A 17,635-nucleotide genomic window follows, 5' to 3' on the forward strand; every position below is an offset into this window, starting at 1 on the left:
GCAACCCGAGGAAGAAATTTAATTCTCCCATCATACTCATTTCAAACTCTCCACTCATAAGGTCAGCAAAATACTTGCACAAATATTCATTAGTTGCACCAAATAAAATATCATCAACATAAACTTGTACAACTAATATGTAAGTTCCATTTTATTTTAAAAACAAAGTCTTATCTATTTTACCACATTTAAAACCATTTTGTAATAGGAACTTTGACAATCTTTCATACCATGCTCTAGGAGCTTGCTTTAGCCCATAAAGAGCTTTGTCAAGCTTGTAGACATGGTTTGGGATCTCTGAATTTTCAAATCCAGGAAGTTGTTCCACATAGACCTCTTCATTTAGAAATCCATTTAAAAATGCACATTTAACATCCATCTAGAACAACGTGAATCCCATATAAGCAGCAAAAGGAATAAGTAAACGAATAGCCTCTAACCTGGCTACTGGAGCAAATGTTTCTTCATAGTCTATTCCTTCTTGTTGATTGAAACCTTGTACAACAAGTCTTGCTTTGTTTCTGACAATAATCCCATGCTCATCTAGCTTATTTCTGAACACCCACTTTAAACCTATAGTCTTCTTATTCTTGGGTCTAGGTTCCAGATGCCAGACTTTATTTCTTTCAAACTCATTTAGTTCAGCTTCCGTAGCATTAATCTAGTCTGCGTCAGTTAAAGCTTCAACATAGTTCTTAGGTTCCACAGAAGAGAGGAATGCATAGATGCACATAAGTTTCTAAGCTGAGATCTGGTCTGAGTTCCTTTTGTAATATAACTCATGATTGTATCTACAGGATGTGACTTCTGATATTTTCGTTGCTTAGGTGTAAAGTCCTTTACTGGATACAATCTTTCCTGATCATTGTTGATTGGTTTTTCTGTAGGAACTCGTTCTTGAGCCTCAATTGGAACTTCAACAGGATCTTCCTCATTCTAATTTTGATTCTGTTCTTGAGGAGGAGTTCTTGGTGCATTCTCCATTTCTTGATCTTCATTTGCTTCAGGATTTGTTTGCTCAGCAATTTTAACTTGCTGCTTCTGCAATGATGTTGATTCTTCTTCTGCATCCGTCTTGCGTACAAGTCCAATTTCAAAATCATCATCACAATCTTGTACATCATTCAATTGTTTAGTTTCATCAAATATGATATGTACAGATTCCTCAACATACATTGTCCTTTTCTTATAAATTTTATATTGCTTTACTATTAGAGACATATCCTAAGAATACTGCCTCAACACTACGTTCATCAAACTTTCCTAAGTTTCTTTTACCATTATTATTAACAAAGCATTTACAACCGAAATATCTAAAGTAAGAAATATTTGGTTTTCTCCCTTTGATTAGCTCATAAGGAGTTTTGTTGGTGATGGCTCTAACTGATACTCTATTAAGAATATAGCATGCTGTATTCACTGCTTCTGCCCAGAAGTTCCTAGGCACACCACTTGAGATCAGCATTGTTCTAGCCATGTCTTCAAGGCTTCTATTCTTGCGTTTCACCACTCCATTTTTTTGTGGGGTCCTTGGGGCAGAGAAGTTGTGATCCATTCCATGCTCAGTGCAAAATTCATCAAATTTTAAATTTTTAAATTCAGTTCCATGATCTGATCTGAGGTGAATAAGTGGATTACCTGTTCTTCTCTGTTCTTTCTTTACAAAAGCTACAAATTCATCAAACGTTTCATCTTTACTAACAAGAAAGAAAACCCAAGTAAACCTTGAAAAGTCATCAACAATAACCATAACATATCTCTTACCACTTGTGCTTTGGATTCTCATAGGACCACATAGATCCATATGAACAAGTTCCAAAGGTCTTTTTGTGCTTACCAATTTCATAGACTTAAAAGAAATTCGAGTATGTTTTCCACTAACAAAAGCATCACACACCTTTTCATACAGGAACTTAATGCAAGGAAATCCTTCCACTAGTTCCTTAGATCTCAATTTATCAAGTAAAGTAAAGCTTTCACGGCCAAATCTCTTGTGCCATAATAGAGGATCATTCTAAATGATACTAAGACAAGTTAAACTAGTATTAAGAACCTCGTTAAGATCCACAACATATGTGTTCCCTTTACGATTTCCTTCTAAAATAATGTTCCCAGTGTCATTGTGAATGATTCTGCACTTATTGGAAGTAAAGCTTACAGAGTTACCTTTGTCACAAAATTGTGAAATACTTAACAAGTTGTGCTTGAGGCCCTCAACCAAAAATACATTATCAATTGCATGGGAACTTGACCTTCCTACTTTGCCAATAGGAACTATAACTCCTGTCATGTTATCACCAAAGGTCACAGTTCCCCCATAGTAGGCATCTAGTGAGATAAATCTAGATTTGTCTCCAGTCATGTGCTTAGAACAACCACTATCGAGGTAACAAGTGTTGTTCCCCCTCACTGGAATCTGCATGAGAAATCAAATGTTAGTTTCAAGAAGCCAGGTTTCCTTGGGTTCCTGTGTAACAACAGTAGGTTCATCATTCTTCTTGATCCAAATCTGTTCTACATGTTTTTCATTTTTCTGTGTACTCTTTTCTTTCTTAGGACACTTAACCTGTTTGTGTCCAGTACTGCCACAGAAATAACAAACAATACTACTAGGTAGGTCAACATACTTCTTTTCCTTTTGAAACTTCTTTTTGAAACCCAAACCTTCTGTTCTTTTAGTTTGAGCTTTGGTGATCCAAACTGGAACTCTGTATCCTACAGGTTGTTTACCTTTCCTGGATTTCTCAAGTTCCCCCTCAAGTCTTGCCTTATCTGCTTATATATCTTCCAAATCAGATTTTAGTTTTTCAAAATTCGGATATTGAGCAAGTGGCGGAACTTCAGAATTAGGAGTATTAAGACAGAGTTTCATCAAGGATAGTTCCACATTTAGCATTATGTTATCATGTTTCAACCTGTCTATAGTTTCTTTCAAATAATTATTATCATCAAACAGACTAAAGAATTTATATTGAATATCAAATTTCATATTATCAATCCAATCACTGTTTTCTTTAAAAGTTACCAAAGCTTCATCACTTTTCTATTTAGCTCTATGCAATTCTTTCAATTCTTCTTGAATTTCTAAAACAACAAATATTAAGTTTTGTTTAGAGAAATGTCTAAGTTCTTTTTGAGAAAACCATACCTCGGATTCTATTTCCGTCAGTTTTGCTTTTTCATTAGTTTTTGCCATCAAGTTTAGATGCGCAGTTTCCTCTAACGGTTGATCTTCCTCTTAAGAGCAAGACTCTTGTTCTTGGATCTTTCAGTATTGGAACTCAGGTGAAGTTCATGAGTCACCAATGATCCAGCTAGTTGTTCCATGTTAAACTTCGTGAAGTCCTTGGCTTCTTGCATGGCAGTAACCTTGGATCTCCATCGCTTATCTTGTGGTAGGCTCCTTAAGATCTTTCTTGTTTGTTCATCAATAGGAATGTGTCTTCCAAGGGAATTCAATTCATTAATAATGTCATTAAACCTAGTAAACATTTCCTCTATAGATTCCTTTGATTGCATTTCAAACCTTTCATATCTAGACATTAATAAATCAATCTTAGAACGTTTTACCTCATTAGTACCTTCATGAGTTACCTCTAGTAGATCCTAAATCTGTTTAGTAGACTTGCATCCCATGATACGATTATGTTCCTGAGGTCCAAGTCCACAGTGCAAATACTTTATAGCTAAAGCATTCAATTCAAGTTTATGATAATATTCCTTATCATAATCAGAAATAAGTTTAGGAACTACCTCGTTCTTATCATTAGTTGCAGTTATTTCAAAATCACCAGTTTCGATAACACGCCAAACCTGGTAATTTTCAGCCTTGATAAAAATCTCTATCATGTTCTTCCAGTAGGTGTAAAACTTATCATTGAACATGGGTGAACGTTGGGTGGAATACCCTTCTTCAAGTTTCTCCTTGTAATTCATCACTCCAGGAACTTACTCAGCAAAGTTATCTGCTTACATGTGAGAACCTTTCTCTAATACCAACTGTTAGTTGAGACGATTAATACAAGAGGGGGGTGAATTGTATTGAGTTCCTTATGACTACTTTTTGCGGAATAATAAACAATGCATATAGGAACTTGCTAGAACACACAGATTTTACGAGGAAACCTTCCAAGGCCTAACTGGAAGTAAAACCTCGACCCTGCCTTAGGGATTTCAAACATACAAACTCCACTATGATTGGGAAAACACCAAGTTACAACCTATTAGACACAAACCTTTATTTTCACAAGATCCTCACTGGACTTGCTACTTGATAGGACCCTATCCTACCCAATCTAAGTACCACACTTAGAATTACTCGTACCACCAAAGTACTACACGTACTGCCATAGTACAAATTACTTGCACCACCTAAGTACATAATTCTCAGCCTCACCTCGAAGCTTACAAAACTGTATGTAAAGCAAACAATAAACTCACCCAAATAACCCAACCCAATACAAGTGAACGACACCTAGTATGATAGGTAAGCAATGCACGAAATCTGAAACTAATATGACAAGTTAGAAGCTTGGTAAACTTACTCAATTATAGCACTGTGATTTCTCCACGCATAAACTCACAAAAACCTAAAACCATTTTGCTCTCTACTATTTATACAAGTATCACTCGTATAGAAAGTAGGTTTTCTAAAAGATAAATAAGTTAACTTAACTTATCTTTAAACACGGTTTTATGTAAATTAAGTGGAATAAAAACTTTTTCGGAAAATAAGATTAAAAAGATATTTATTAAAAAGATTTATCTTTTTAACAAATGATTTAAAGAAAACAATCTTTTTAGAAAATCCTTTCCTAAAATCTATCTTTTATAATTTTCTATATTATTTTATTTACCTAGCCAACTTGTCACACTTCTAATAAATTTCGCGCAATAACCTACTTATCATATTAACAATAATCTAGAAGATAAAAACCTTAACTAAATATAATTGTTGCGCCGCGCTTTTAATCAGGTAGATTACTTGGGCTCCAAGCTTATTAAGTTCCACCAAAGAACTTAAGCTTGTTGTCTTCAAGTTTCTCTTAGGGAACGTTCCTGTTAGGGAACTCAGTTCTTGTGAGAGAACTCTTCTTCTGATTTGTTTAACTCCTTCAATAAAGATCTTTTCATGGCTTCTTAGTTCCAGCTACTTCTTCCATCACAACGATCAAATTTACCTAAACAAATCAAACACTTGAAAACCTTTATTAGTTGAGTTTGCTTTAGTTTAAGTTCCTCATCATCAAAACCTTTATGCTCCAACAACATCTTTTCAGGGTGGTAATTTTTCTTTTTCTAGGATTGTTTACTTTTCTTCTTTTTGGGTTTACATTTGCCTACTTGCTAACCATTCGAGCCATATACCCTTCTTTCAAGCCACATCTTTAGATCTTGAGCCTTTTGTTTCATTCTTTTCCCTATCATTGGTTTTTGTGAAGCATTTGGTCTTTTATATTGGAGGTTTGGTGGATGAGAATGATTGTTTGGTACTTATAATAAAAGCAAGTTTGTGTTGTAAATATTTTGTGAATAAAAAGCAAATAAAAAAGTTGAAAAATCCTTACATAGTTAAAGAGGCGAGGAAAATGAATAAAGTGAAAAAATTAAAAAAAAAATGAGAAAAAGCAAAGCACATTCAAAATCTTTGGCAAAAAGAAATTGAAAAAAGTGAAAAATCAGAGAAATCAATAAATTTTGATGCAAGTTTCTTTCTCCCTATTTTAAGCATTGAGGACAATGCTTTGTTCAAGCTTGGGGGAAGCGTTCTTACGCTTTTTGTACATATGTTTGTCATTCTTAGCTTTGAATTAGCTTGGGGGTGATGTGTTTTTGTTTGGTGATTACTTGGTTTTGGTGTTGAGATTTGGCCAATCTTTGCTTCACGATTTAGGTATACCACAAAATTTCAAATTTTTACCTACACTCACCCTTCTCGCCTTTACATTACAACCCTTTTCAGGAGCTTTTGACCTTTTTGGTTGAGTCACAAGTGAGTGGATGGAGATGTTGGTCAAGCTTATAGAGTGGCATGCAATATTTGAGACGTCAAGAAACCTCAAATCTATTTGTTTTTCCGGTTCCTTCAAGGAACTATATAGATTCTTTCTAAAAGTAGATTTGAAGCCAATCGAGGAATGTGCTACAAGTCTTTTGAGGGTCTTGATAGTTCTCTATGCTTAGCATGTCCTATGTTTCAATCAACCTTAGATATCTAAGAACGTGCACACCCTTACTTGTTTAGAAAGATTTGCATTCATTTATGCTTGCACATTTGCAAAACATTTCATTCATGAACATTTATTTTCTTTACTTTTCTTTTTGCTTCTTTTTTGTGCTTTTCCTTGTTTGTTTGGTTTGTGAGAGTTATGGGTCAATCTCTTAGGAAACCCTTAAGAGAGCATTACTCGCCCTTAAGGGCGATCTAGGGGTTTAAATGGCTTATCGATTGTTGCTAAAATTGTCTGTGATTCCTACAAAAGTGACTTAGTGTATATTCTCGTCTCTTCTCTTTTTCTTTTGTTTGTTTGAATAAGATCATCATTTCTCCCTTGGTTTTGTTTTCCTCGAGGATGAGCAAAAGATAAGCTTGGGGGTATTTGATGAGTGTCATAAATGGCACTCATTTGATGAGCATTTAGGTTGTTTTTACCTTCTTTTCATAGCTTTCTTTCAAAATAAATGCTTAGTTTCATACTTTTGCTCTTTGTTTTACCTTTTCTTTCTTACTTTGTGGTTTATTGCATTTTGAAGGTTTTCCTAGTGTTTTCTCCTTTATTTGTTCTCCTTTCATGGTTGTAGGTGTTGTATGAGGTTTGGGGCTTGATATGGATGGATTACAAAGGTGTAAGATTATTTTGGAGCAAGCTCATGGCAATAGGAAAGCTCAAGATGCAAGGAAGTGGGTTCTCCAAGTTCTAGCTCTTGCGCTCTCAAGGTGTGCTCTCATGAAGATGGGATGTTGAAACACACTGTCAAGTGTGTTTTGGGACAACCACTCTTAGTGTCCACGATAATCATTTGGTGCACTCATTCGAAGGCATTTGCAAACGCCCGAACCCTTGAGCAGAACCGAAGAAACCTAGAGGAGTGCCGGCGCGCGACCACTTCGCGCGAGCAAGCCTCCCTGGCCGCACGGGCGCGTCCCTTTGGGTCCCTCCTTTGCTCGATTTTGTTTTGCGCCTCCTATTTAAACCTTTGTAACCCGATTTTTTTAGAGATACTGAGATTGCAATTAGATCATAATTAGTTTAGGAGTAGATTTTAAAGAGAGAAAGTGAGGAATTTCAATGGTTATTGAGAGATTGAAGTTTCAATGGTGAAAATTGTGTTGAAGATCTTCTCTATTATCAGTCATCATTTCTAACTCTATCTCTTTTTATTGCTTTTTTTAATATTCAAGTTGTTTGGTTTGATGCTTGATTAGTGTAGTTGTTCTTCATATATTGTTGATTCTTGATTTCCTTAGTTGTTAATTGATTAGATGATGATGTTAGAGTAGTTGTTTGACTAGGGATTGGGTAAAACTTGTATGATTGATTGATTGTGCTTAAGTTAGGACTTCTGATGATTTATTGTTGAGATTAAAGTGATTAATTGAAATTGTGCATGTCTGTAATTCAATTAAGCCTTGAGAATTATGCTAGATTGCATTGTGAGTCTACATTGATACAAACCATTGATTTATAGCTCACAATTGTCGATTGAGTTTGGTTAGTGATGTTCCTAGTTAGTGTCCCTCGTATTTAGCGCTAATTAGATCTCTAGGAAATAGCTTATCGAGCTCTTTTGATTACTCTTACCATTAGTCTTCGCAACCATTGATTTGCATGTTGTTCTTGAGTTGCTACTATTGTCATGATTACTTGTTGATCCCAATTCCTAGTGCTTTATTTGTTTGGTTCTTGGTTTGTTAGTTGTTAGTGTTACCTCTTTACCCTTATCTTCGACCTAGCTTAGGCGCTCATATTGAAAGCGCTTGAATATTTCCATTGCTTTGGTTCGACCCTTGAATTGCCTCTATACTTGTATTTAGGTTCATTAAGTGTTTACAAATTTAGTTTAACCGAGGGAGGATTAGTCAATGACCTAGACTCACCCCGTCAGCCATTTATCAGCACGAGCTAAAATGCGTCGTAGCTTGAGAATTGTAATATGGACGTGTATCCATGTGTAATGGGTGGAAATTTAAGGTAAATTTCCATGATCACAAGTGACTAGGGTATCTCAAATAACTCTGACCCATTTGGAATAAAATCCAAGCAAAGCACCATTCGAAAGTCTACAGAAATATATGTTGAGAATATTCTTTTTTCCTTAAAGGCAATAATAAGAAATTTGTTCAATCGAAAGTTCATTGTGAAAGTGATTGATAATTAACATGCTAGGATTTGCAAAGTAATCGTAACTAAACCTATGCAATAAGAGAACAACAACATTAACAGTTGCATGAAAGAAATCACTCATTTTAAATTTGGGTGTTATTTCTACAAATGTTCATTAAGAGTATTACTCTTAAGACATTTGGAAAAATCATTTATCATAAGATGAAACTTTGAAAAGTTTTATACTAGAATAAAATTTTCCTAATTATTTCACAAAACTATTTAATTGTGGTTAAGAATTAAATATTGAGTCCATTTGATTTATAGAATATTCAAAATATGGTATCAAGACCAATGTTGGATAAAGAAACACGTAATAAGTGAACTTTAAATATTTTAATCGAAAATCATCCCTAATCGATGTCATTTAAATGATGGACGATTAATGACCACTTGACATTAGTGTGTAGTTTTATTAATAGCATTGTTTCTTGTGCTACAAGGACATGATTTTCATAAACCATTTGCACGAGTATTGGTTTAGAACCATACCAAATCAACCTATGAGAATACTTTAAGAGATTTAAACATCGTCATAAGTACACTTCTCATTATAGCTATCGGAACCTCTTTCCTAGACCATGTGTATTGTGATTTCTCTTGTTTGGGTACTAGTCTCCTTTGATGTGGGGCTAAGACGTATGTAGAACACACACGTTTTTTCAGAAAAATCGAAGGAAGCTGTATGTGAGAAGAGAAAAAAAGCCACTAGAAGGATTTTAGGACTGCTGCGACACACTAGAATCTACCGTGTCACGGTGTTGGACACCGCTTTACGGTGCCCTGCGCCGTGATACGGCAAGCTCTACCGTGGTGGGCAGTCAGGAAAACTGACTGGTGCCCCTATTTTCTTCGTTCACGACCAGGTTATCCAATTTTTCCGACGGGACAGACCTTAAATACGACGTTAAAACATCTATGCATATGTAAAAATGCCAATTTAATTACAAGAATATTTTCAAGAAACTTTCAAGTCTCATCCACTCATCTTAATTAAATACCGATCACTCAAGTCGATAAATAACCAAGAATCCTCCCTAGTGGAGTCGCCAAATTATAGGTGTCGTTCAAAGTGCGCCTTGGTTAACCATGTTGTGAATATGCTTGGCACTCTTAGGAAGTGGGAATTGACATATACGATTATGGACAAGGAAAGTAGGGAGCCGCCAACAAGTTTTTAAGGAACTTGTAAACCGTTCACAAATCATAAAAGGCAACCACGAATAAGGGACAATGGTAGGCAACAACGATTGACCCCTGAAGGTTACACCTCATTCATAATCTATGAGATTACTAACTCTATATGGTTCGGACCCACGAAAGGAGGATCGGGGATGATGGTACGAAGTGAGTCATGAAGTCACATTCGCCCGTAATGGCCTCTACTCGATTCTTATAGTGAAAAGTGATTCATGAGATCTCAATGGCATACAAAAAAAATATTCAATTTGCTCCAAATTATTATTAGGCTAAATTGGTTGAATATTAATACAACACATAATTATAAAATATTTGTGATCACTTGAATTAATAACAAGATTAAAAAGGAACCTAAACCGGTTGTCCAAATTATCTTATTAGTAGTGATTTTCAATTACATACTCCCTGTAACATGCAATATGATGATCATAATAATAATATATAGAATAAACATTAATATTGGAAGCAATTTAACAATAATGACATTAGTCCAATCAAATATAAAATAAACTAATCATGATAATAGCAATATTATAATAAAATAAGAGTAATTAAATTAATTAATTACTCACATTCCGCTTGTTCCTTTTAATTGCTACATCATGAATAAATTATTATTATCTTCAATAAAAATTAAAAATCAAATGGAAATTAAATTAAATAAATGTAGAGTTTATTTGGTCCAAACCCTCAGTTATTTGTACCTTTCACACCTTGGTTTAAGGACAGAACCTCATGATAAGTATGGACTCCTTGGAGTGCTTAAAGGAAGAATGGTGTAATTAGGAAGAGAGGTTTAAGGTTTAGAATATGAGAGAGAAAGAAAGAATGATTTTTTTGGTGTAGAAGAGAGGAAGAGAGAATGATTTTGTGCCCCGAACTGTAGAAAGGAGGGGGGTATTATTGCGAAAAGGAGCTGAGTGAACACATGAAACCCTAAAAGATAAAGACCCTTAAAACCAGTGCCACGACACGGCAAATCATGTCACGCCGCGGAAAATTATGTCGCGACACGGCAAACTATGTCGTGACACGGGGAAAAATAGTGTGACGCGGGGAATTAGCAGCCCTAAAAAGATAAAACGCCTTTTTGGTTTTACGCGGAGAAAACCCGAGAAATTCCCGTGTCACTCCATATGCACCGTGACACGGAAAAATATGGAGTGACGCGGATGCACCGTGACACAGTAAAATATGGAGTGACGCGTGACATTTTTTGCGTCCAAGTTCATAAGCGCGTGAGAAAAGGGACGTTGAAAAAACACGAGAAATCACCGTGATACGTGAAGAATACAATGTCCAGTACCGGGCACCGCGCCACGTCATCACGCGTCGTGACACGGCAATTTTGCTTAATGCGCGGTAATTCCAATTTTTTAACACGTTTTTTAAAATAATAATTACTTTTGATCCAAAACTTATAATAAAGCTATAATATATCATTGGAAAGATTATCAAGTCAACTTTCCAACCAAATTTGTATCAGGTCAAAATTATTTGTAGATTTTAGTATATGACCGTTTTAGTAGAAGGGTGTCGGTTTTGGGCCGAGTTTAGTGTTTGGCTCATATCTTCTTTGTTTTAAATCGGAATTAGCCTTATGATATATTGTTGGAAAACTTATTAAAAGGCCTACCTAAACAAATAATAATTATTTCAAAATTATACGGCAAAAAAAAATCAGTTTCTCTCGGGTTTGCGATGTGGACACGAAAAGAGGAAAACAAGTTATGGTGTAGGGAAATGAGATAGGAAATGGAGTGGTTTATGAAATGTATTGAATGGAAACATGGATTTAAGTACTCCAAAAATTAAATACTCAACCTGAAGAATATTGGCAGTGAAAGGTTGTTCATCCCTTCTGTGCATAATGGCTTACATATTTGTTTGGACTGGTCAATGTAATTACGAATGACATCTGTAAGCCTGAAACAAGATGAATAATTATCAGTGCACTTGGTTATTCTCATGATTTATACACAAGATGAGACGGTCTTGTGAGAGCCTTTGATTTTTTATGGATTAAGACTCTTACAAGGGATTGAACTTTAAAGAAATGTAAAAAGAGGGGACTGTAGTTTCGAAAGTTAAAAGCAAGTGACTATGCCTATAACTTCGGCCAGGGTGACCTTCTACCACCGCTTACCATATACTAATTGATTTAAATTTATTTATTTTTGGTCACTAACAAGCTTTTAATTGCATCGGGAAAAAATAAAAAATAAACTGTTGAAGTTTTATACTTAAAACGTTTCAAAGATCCATCATATTTCTTTGAAAAGAATCTTTTCAGTTTTAGAAAGAATAATCTTCTTCTTTATATTTACTTCCTTTGAATTTTCTTCCTACATTTTCATTTACATCGTATCCTATTAAGTAAACTACTTTTTCCTTCTATATACTACAGTTTACCACTGCAATAATTATGTTTTTTTTTTTTTTTTTAAATTCAGTAGGATCATAATTTTTAGGGTTTTTTTGTTAGAGTTGGAAGTACATTGGAATTATCAACTCATCAATCTCGACTTGTAAGTTTGTTTAATTTTTTTAATTACTTTGTTTGGGATTGGATTTGGGGTTATTATTAAATGTATAAATATAATAATTTCAAGTGTTTAATTCAAAATTTATGAACATATCTAGTGTTTTTGAGTAATCTTTTAGTATGTTTCTCTTTTTTGTTGTGGGTATGATTTTATTTAAATGTTTGATGCTTGCATTGTTAATTTTCTGAAATTAGAATTTGAATTGAATTGATGATGTTTTCAAGTTTGTTAGAAATAAAGTGAATAATTTAGATGCAATGTTGAGAAATTTATCCTTATTTGTAACGGAATTATTGATATTAACGTTTGATTGCAAATGTGTTTGTCTGGCAATTATGGAAAATGAATAAATGATGTCAAATGATCAGTAACTTTTTTTTTTTGGAAACTTGCTATTACAGGTTAAAAAACCGGTCATAACTTGATCAACCGATTTGAGTCCCCTAAAGTTCACTTTTGAAACTAGAGTCACCTATTTTTACATTTCTTGAAAGTTTAGTCTCCTCTAGAATTCTTAACTCATTTTTTATGTCTTGTTGGTTTGCTGATGTTGTTGCTGCTGTTGTCGTTCTAAGTTGTAACAAGCTTAAGGTCTGTTGATACTCAGAAAGTGCAGCTGCTTTGCAATAATAAGATAAGCATGTGATGTTTGGCAGGTTGGAATACCTTGTTTTCAAATATGCTTTTAATCTATTATGGTTTAATCACATGTGCTCACTCATTATTGTATATGTCGATGTTCTTGCCTAGGAGTGCTTTTCTCTTGTATGCCACCATAAGCTGAATCAAATTTCTTGTTCTTTCAAAAATGGAGGAAAGTGAGGCTTCAACTATACCTGATGGGGAGTTGATTGGAATTAAGTTCGACCTTGCAAGCGATCATGAAAATTTTAAGTAGGCAGCTCAATTTTTCAGTCATATGCTTTATGTGTGTCATGATATACAATGCTGCTAGTTAGTTTGGTCGGTTTGTATACTTCGTATTTTTTTTTATCAATAAGTCTTGTATTGATTTTCATTGCTCCCTGATGGTTTTATAAAGTACTATTGTTGCTCTGTATTAGCTTCCTAGTTTGGGCATATCCTGCTGTCTAGCTTGATTTAGGTTGTGAAATCTTTTTTTTTTTCCTGCTGAAATCAAGCCTCTACAAAAGCAAATGTACACCCTAGTGATGAAAAATAATCGGTGGGAGTCTTTTCTTTTGAAGCGTAAAGAGTGTAATATAGTTTGGTTAATTATCATGGAATTGTACATATATCTGATTATTATATTATTTGTATATGGTGGTTGTGCAAGAGATGGACAAATATAGTTTCTTGTTTTTGTAGTTATAATCTGCTACACATCAAAAAAAAAAAAAAATTCCTTGAGTACTAATGGACTAATGGTACAATTATATTAAACTATGTAGTATGGATCCAATCATATATGTCTTCTATCCAATCATATTTTATTGAATGATATATGTAGCCTTTTATGGTTACAAATATACTTTTGATGGCTTTTCAAAATTTATAATCTGTACTTTGAATTATTTTAGGATATTCATGACAAAACGTAATCATGATTTCTCTAGAGAACTTTGCTAAGTCAATGTGTCGCAAGCTTGCATTAATTTTGAGAAGGAATGCACATTTATTCATTAGAAGATTTGATGGGAGGAATTCCTTTATTTTTTTTTAGTTCTTTCCTTTCATCAAATAAGATGTAATATGGCTTTTAATTTAAGAATATGACTAACTGATGCATCTGTCAGGAGAATCAGTAGAAACATAACTTTATACAATTAACTAATTAGTTGTCTCTGTATTTTTTACAGCACTAGTGATGATTTTACATTTTAAGGTTATTTGATGCAAGATAACTGGCCCTCGGTGTTATTTGCTATGGCTGGTGGAGTAGTCCTCAGTATCGAAAATCTGACCACACAATATGCTTGGGAATTAGTAGGTTTATCATTAGTAGAGGTGGTCTCTGCTAGCAATACTGTTGTAATAGGTATTTTCCTTCTATTATGAGCTCAGTATTTCCATTTTAAAAGTTGAGGATGTTTGTTACTGAGATGTTCTCTACTGTCTGCTTTCGATACTTACAAGAACTACACTAAACTATTTTCTGGATGACAAAATTAACAAGGCTTACATACTTTTCCCTAGGGTCGCGTGTTTTTTGATTGATGTCATATTAGGATCACTTTTCATTCATCTAATGCATCTGATAACAAGAAAAAGTTCAGTCATTCGTTAAGTGGTTATGAAGACAAAGTAGTGTATATCTCACTTCTTTTCTTGTCCTGTTTTCCATCATACAGTAACAGTAGTCAGTAGCTTCGTTTCCATTAATATACAATGTTATTAACACAGTAAAAATTTAAAAGCAATAAGGGTGCTTCAAAGGATCTTTAAAACGGAAAAGAAGTCAAGGTATCGGCACAGTTTGGCACTACAGAATATCTAATTGACTTAGAGGATAAGAGGTCCATAAAGGTACTAGTTATACTCCCTCTGTCCTCTTATAAATCTTTTATTAGCTTTGGTAAATCAATGTCTAATATCTTGCTTTAAATTTCCATAATGCGATAGAAGTTAATCGAGAAGAAAGCCTTGATGTATATGAATGTGATTTTCTTAACTTGGACGTTGCGAGTTGCTGCTCTTGGTTGCTGCGAGTTGCTGCTGCTGCTCTTGGTTGTTGCTCCTTGGTTGCACTGATACTGCTGCTTTAGGATGTTATTATTGTTGCTGACTAGATGTCAATTACTTCAAACATGGTTGTTGCTTCTATTACTATGCTCTTAGGCTGCTTTTTATTTGTTTTCCATTTTGGTTTCGGATTTTTAATTATTAGCTTTTTTAAATTTACAAGATTATAACAGTTTTTGGAGATGTAAATTAAAAATTTGGTGTGCCATGTTTTGATAATATATTTGTGCCTTTGTGGCATGAAAACCAACATTAGGGATTTTGTTGTATGTTAATTATTATAAATGATGATTTAAGATGTGAATGGAAAAAATGATGATTTAAGATGTGAATGGAAAAAGAAAAGGGGTAATTGTAACAAGCCCCTGTTATGCCTGTTACAATTACCCCTAATATTTTGATTCTTCAAGCCATTATTTGTAACGGGAAGTCAAAGAGCCTGTTACAAATACCAGGTTATTTGTAACGGGCAATAAAAGTGCCCGTTACTAATACCAGGTTATTTGTAATGGGCATTCAAAGTGCCCGTTACAAATACCAGGCTATTTGTAACGGGCAGTCAAAGCGTCCGTTACATAGTCAAAGTGCCCTTACAAATACCTGGCTATTTGTAACGAGCACTTTTACTACCCATTACAAATAACCTTGTATTTGTAACGGGCACTTAACCTGCCCGTTACATATAACTGGTTATTCGTAACGGACAAGTGCCTGTTACAAATAATATTTTTATACGTAACGGCCATATTCGTAACGCCTGTTGCCCGTTACGGATAACCTTTTTTTGCCCGTTATGGATAAGCTTTTTTCCACTAGTGCATGACTGGATATTTGGGGATGTAGGTACAAATACAACCTAAAAGAGATTGAACTTGCCCTAAAATAGGCATCTACTTTATTCTTCTTGTATTCATATGCGCTTGCTGACTAACATACGATCATTAGATTAACCCTAAACTGTTTATTTATGTTGGTTGAATATTTATGCACAAACAAATCTATTATTGGTGATCACTTGAATTATAATCATATTAGCCTAAACAAGATTATTAATTATCTTATTAAGCGTGAATACAAATATAAATTCCCTTTAAACATACATAAAAGGCGTGATCAAGCAATAACAATAAAAATATTTAATCTCTCCGTTTTTAAATACTTGCTCTATTTCTCCATGTGCGGAGATTTAGGAGAAATTGAAGAAAGTAAGAAAATATGAAGGTAGTGGGGTAGGTGGAAGATTAAGAAATGTAAAAAACAAAAGTAGTGGAGAGAATTGGAAGAGAGAGAAGATGAAATTAATAAAATATGGTTTATGGTAGGTCCACTAGGTAAGAGAAACTAATTAAATATTGTTAAAGCTTTCCAAAAAAGGAAACGGAGCAAGTATTTAAAAACAACCGAAACAGGAAAGTGGAGCAAGTATTTAAAACGAAGAGAGTATCAAACAACGATCTTCATCAAAATAATAATATTCAATCTCAATAAAGCATAATAATATTATCAAGATCCTAGGCATGATACTAACAAGATTAATAACAAATCCTAGCATGTCACTAAACATTAAAGATCAAATCTTTAGCCCTAACATGATTCTAACATGATAGAAGGAAAAATAGGAAGCATCCCATAGAAACGTACACGATATTGTAAATCTTAGTTATTACGCTAAACATTTACCAGGAATTATAATAATTAAAGCATGATTTATACATCAAAAGAATAACAAAGTAATTAAATTACTTACTTGTTGTGGGCGTCGCTCGAAGTGCGCCTACGTTAAAGCATGTGGTGAATATGCTTGGCACTCATAAGAAGTGGGAATTGACATAATACGATTAGGGACAAGGAAAGTAGGGAGCCGCCAACAAGTTTTTAAGGAACTTGTAAACCGTTCACGGATCATAAAAGGCAACCACGATAGGCAACAACGATTAACCCGTGAAGGTTACACCCCATTCATAATCCATGAGATTACTAACTCCATATGGTTCGGAACCACGAAAGGAGGATCGGGGATGATGGTACGAAGTGAGACATGGAGTCACATTCGCCCGTATTGGTCTCTACTCGATTCTTATATTGAAAAGCATTCCTGTGATCTCAAAGCATACAAACAATAATTCAATTCGCTCCAAACTATTATTTAACTAAATTGGTTCAAAATTAATGCACACATAATTCTAAAAATTTGGTGATCACTTCAATTAATAATAAGATTAAAAAGGATCCTAAACCGGTTGTCCAAATTATCTTATTAGGCGTAATTTTCAATTACATATTCCTTTAAACATGCAATATGGTGATCATAAAAAATATAATAGAATCAACATTAATATAAAAACCAATTTAATCACAATTCCAACAACATAAAATCGTTAGAAAAATAATAATAAAGGAGCATGATCCTTACTTTGAATCTGTCTGTTTGCAACTACAAAATAATAAACGAGTTAGTAACTTCAAGGAAATAATAAAACAATAACTAAATTAAATTAAATTAAATAAGGTTGATTTTGGGGCCAAACCCTCAAACGATTCTACCTTTCACGCCTTGGCTTAAGGATAGAACCTCGAGTAAAATATGGACTCCTTTAAGTGCTTGAAGAAGGAATTTTGAAGTGAAAAGGGTAGGCTAGTGTTTAGGCTAAAACATAGAAGAGAGAAAATAAAATAAGAGAATTACTCGGTGCCCCGTACATCAGAAATGAGGGGGTATTTATAGGGAAAATGTGCTGAGGGAGCACACGGAACCCTAAAATGATAAAAACCCTAAAAAAGTATCCCGTGACACGGTCAGAC

At 34.2% G+C, this 17,635-nt stretch overlaps 1 protein-coding gene and 1 long non-coding RNA gene across 2 annotated transcripts; one reads left to right on the forward strand and one right to left on the reverse strand.

The window, feature by feature from the left end:
• Positions 1-1,195: 1,195 nt before the first annotated feature.
• LOC110695459 lies at positions 1,196-3,885 on the reverse strand. The gene is made up of 7 exons (XM_021872687.1): positions 3,626-3,885; positions 3,225-3,535; positions 2,567-2,772; positions 2,253-2,416; positions 2,054-2,132; positions 1,748-1,990; positions 1,196-1,657 (listed from the first exon to the last, which is right to left on the reverse strand). The coding sequence occupies exons 1-7, from the start codon at positions 3,883-3,885 to the stop codon at positions 1,196-1,198; spliced, it is 1,725 nt and encodes a 574-aa protein (XP_021728379.1).
• A 7,772-nt stretch (positions 3,886-11,657) lies between these two features.
• LOC110695598 lies at positions 11,658-13,476 on the forward strand. Its single transcript, XR_002506123.1, has 3 exons — positions 11,658-12,112; positions 12,706-12,786; positions 12,881-13,476. It is a non-coding gene; the product is annotated as an uncharacterized LOC110695598 (long non-coding RNA).
• Positions 13,477-17,635: the final 4,159 nt, after the last annotated feature.

This window comes from Chenopodium quinoa, unplaced genomic scaffold, assembly GCF_001683475.1.
Source record: "Chenopodium quinoa cultivar QQ74 unplaced genomic scaffold, ASM168347v1, whole genome shotgun sequence".
NCBI classification, from domain to species: Eukaryota; Viridiplantae; Streptophyta; class Magnoliopsida; order Caryophyllales; family Amaranthaceae; genus Chenopodium; species Chenopodium quinoa.

What these genes read in the sequence shown, in the direction of transcription:
- LOC110695459 (XM_021872687.1), bottom strand. Translation starts at nt 3,885, where the DNA reads ATGTTCAATGATAAGTTTTACACCTACTGGAAGAACATGATAGAGATT. An exon ending in AATCGTATCATGGGATGCAA is followed by an intron (nt 3,536 to 3,625) that starts GTCTACTAAACA and finishes ATTAATGTCTAG; the next exon opens with ATATGAAAGGTTTGAAATGC. An exon ending in GTGGTAAGAGATATGTTATG is followed by an intron (nt 1,658 to 1,747) that starts GTTATTGTTGAT and finishes GCTTTTGTAAAG; the next exon opens with AAAGAACAGAGAAGAACAGG.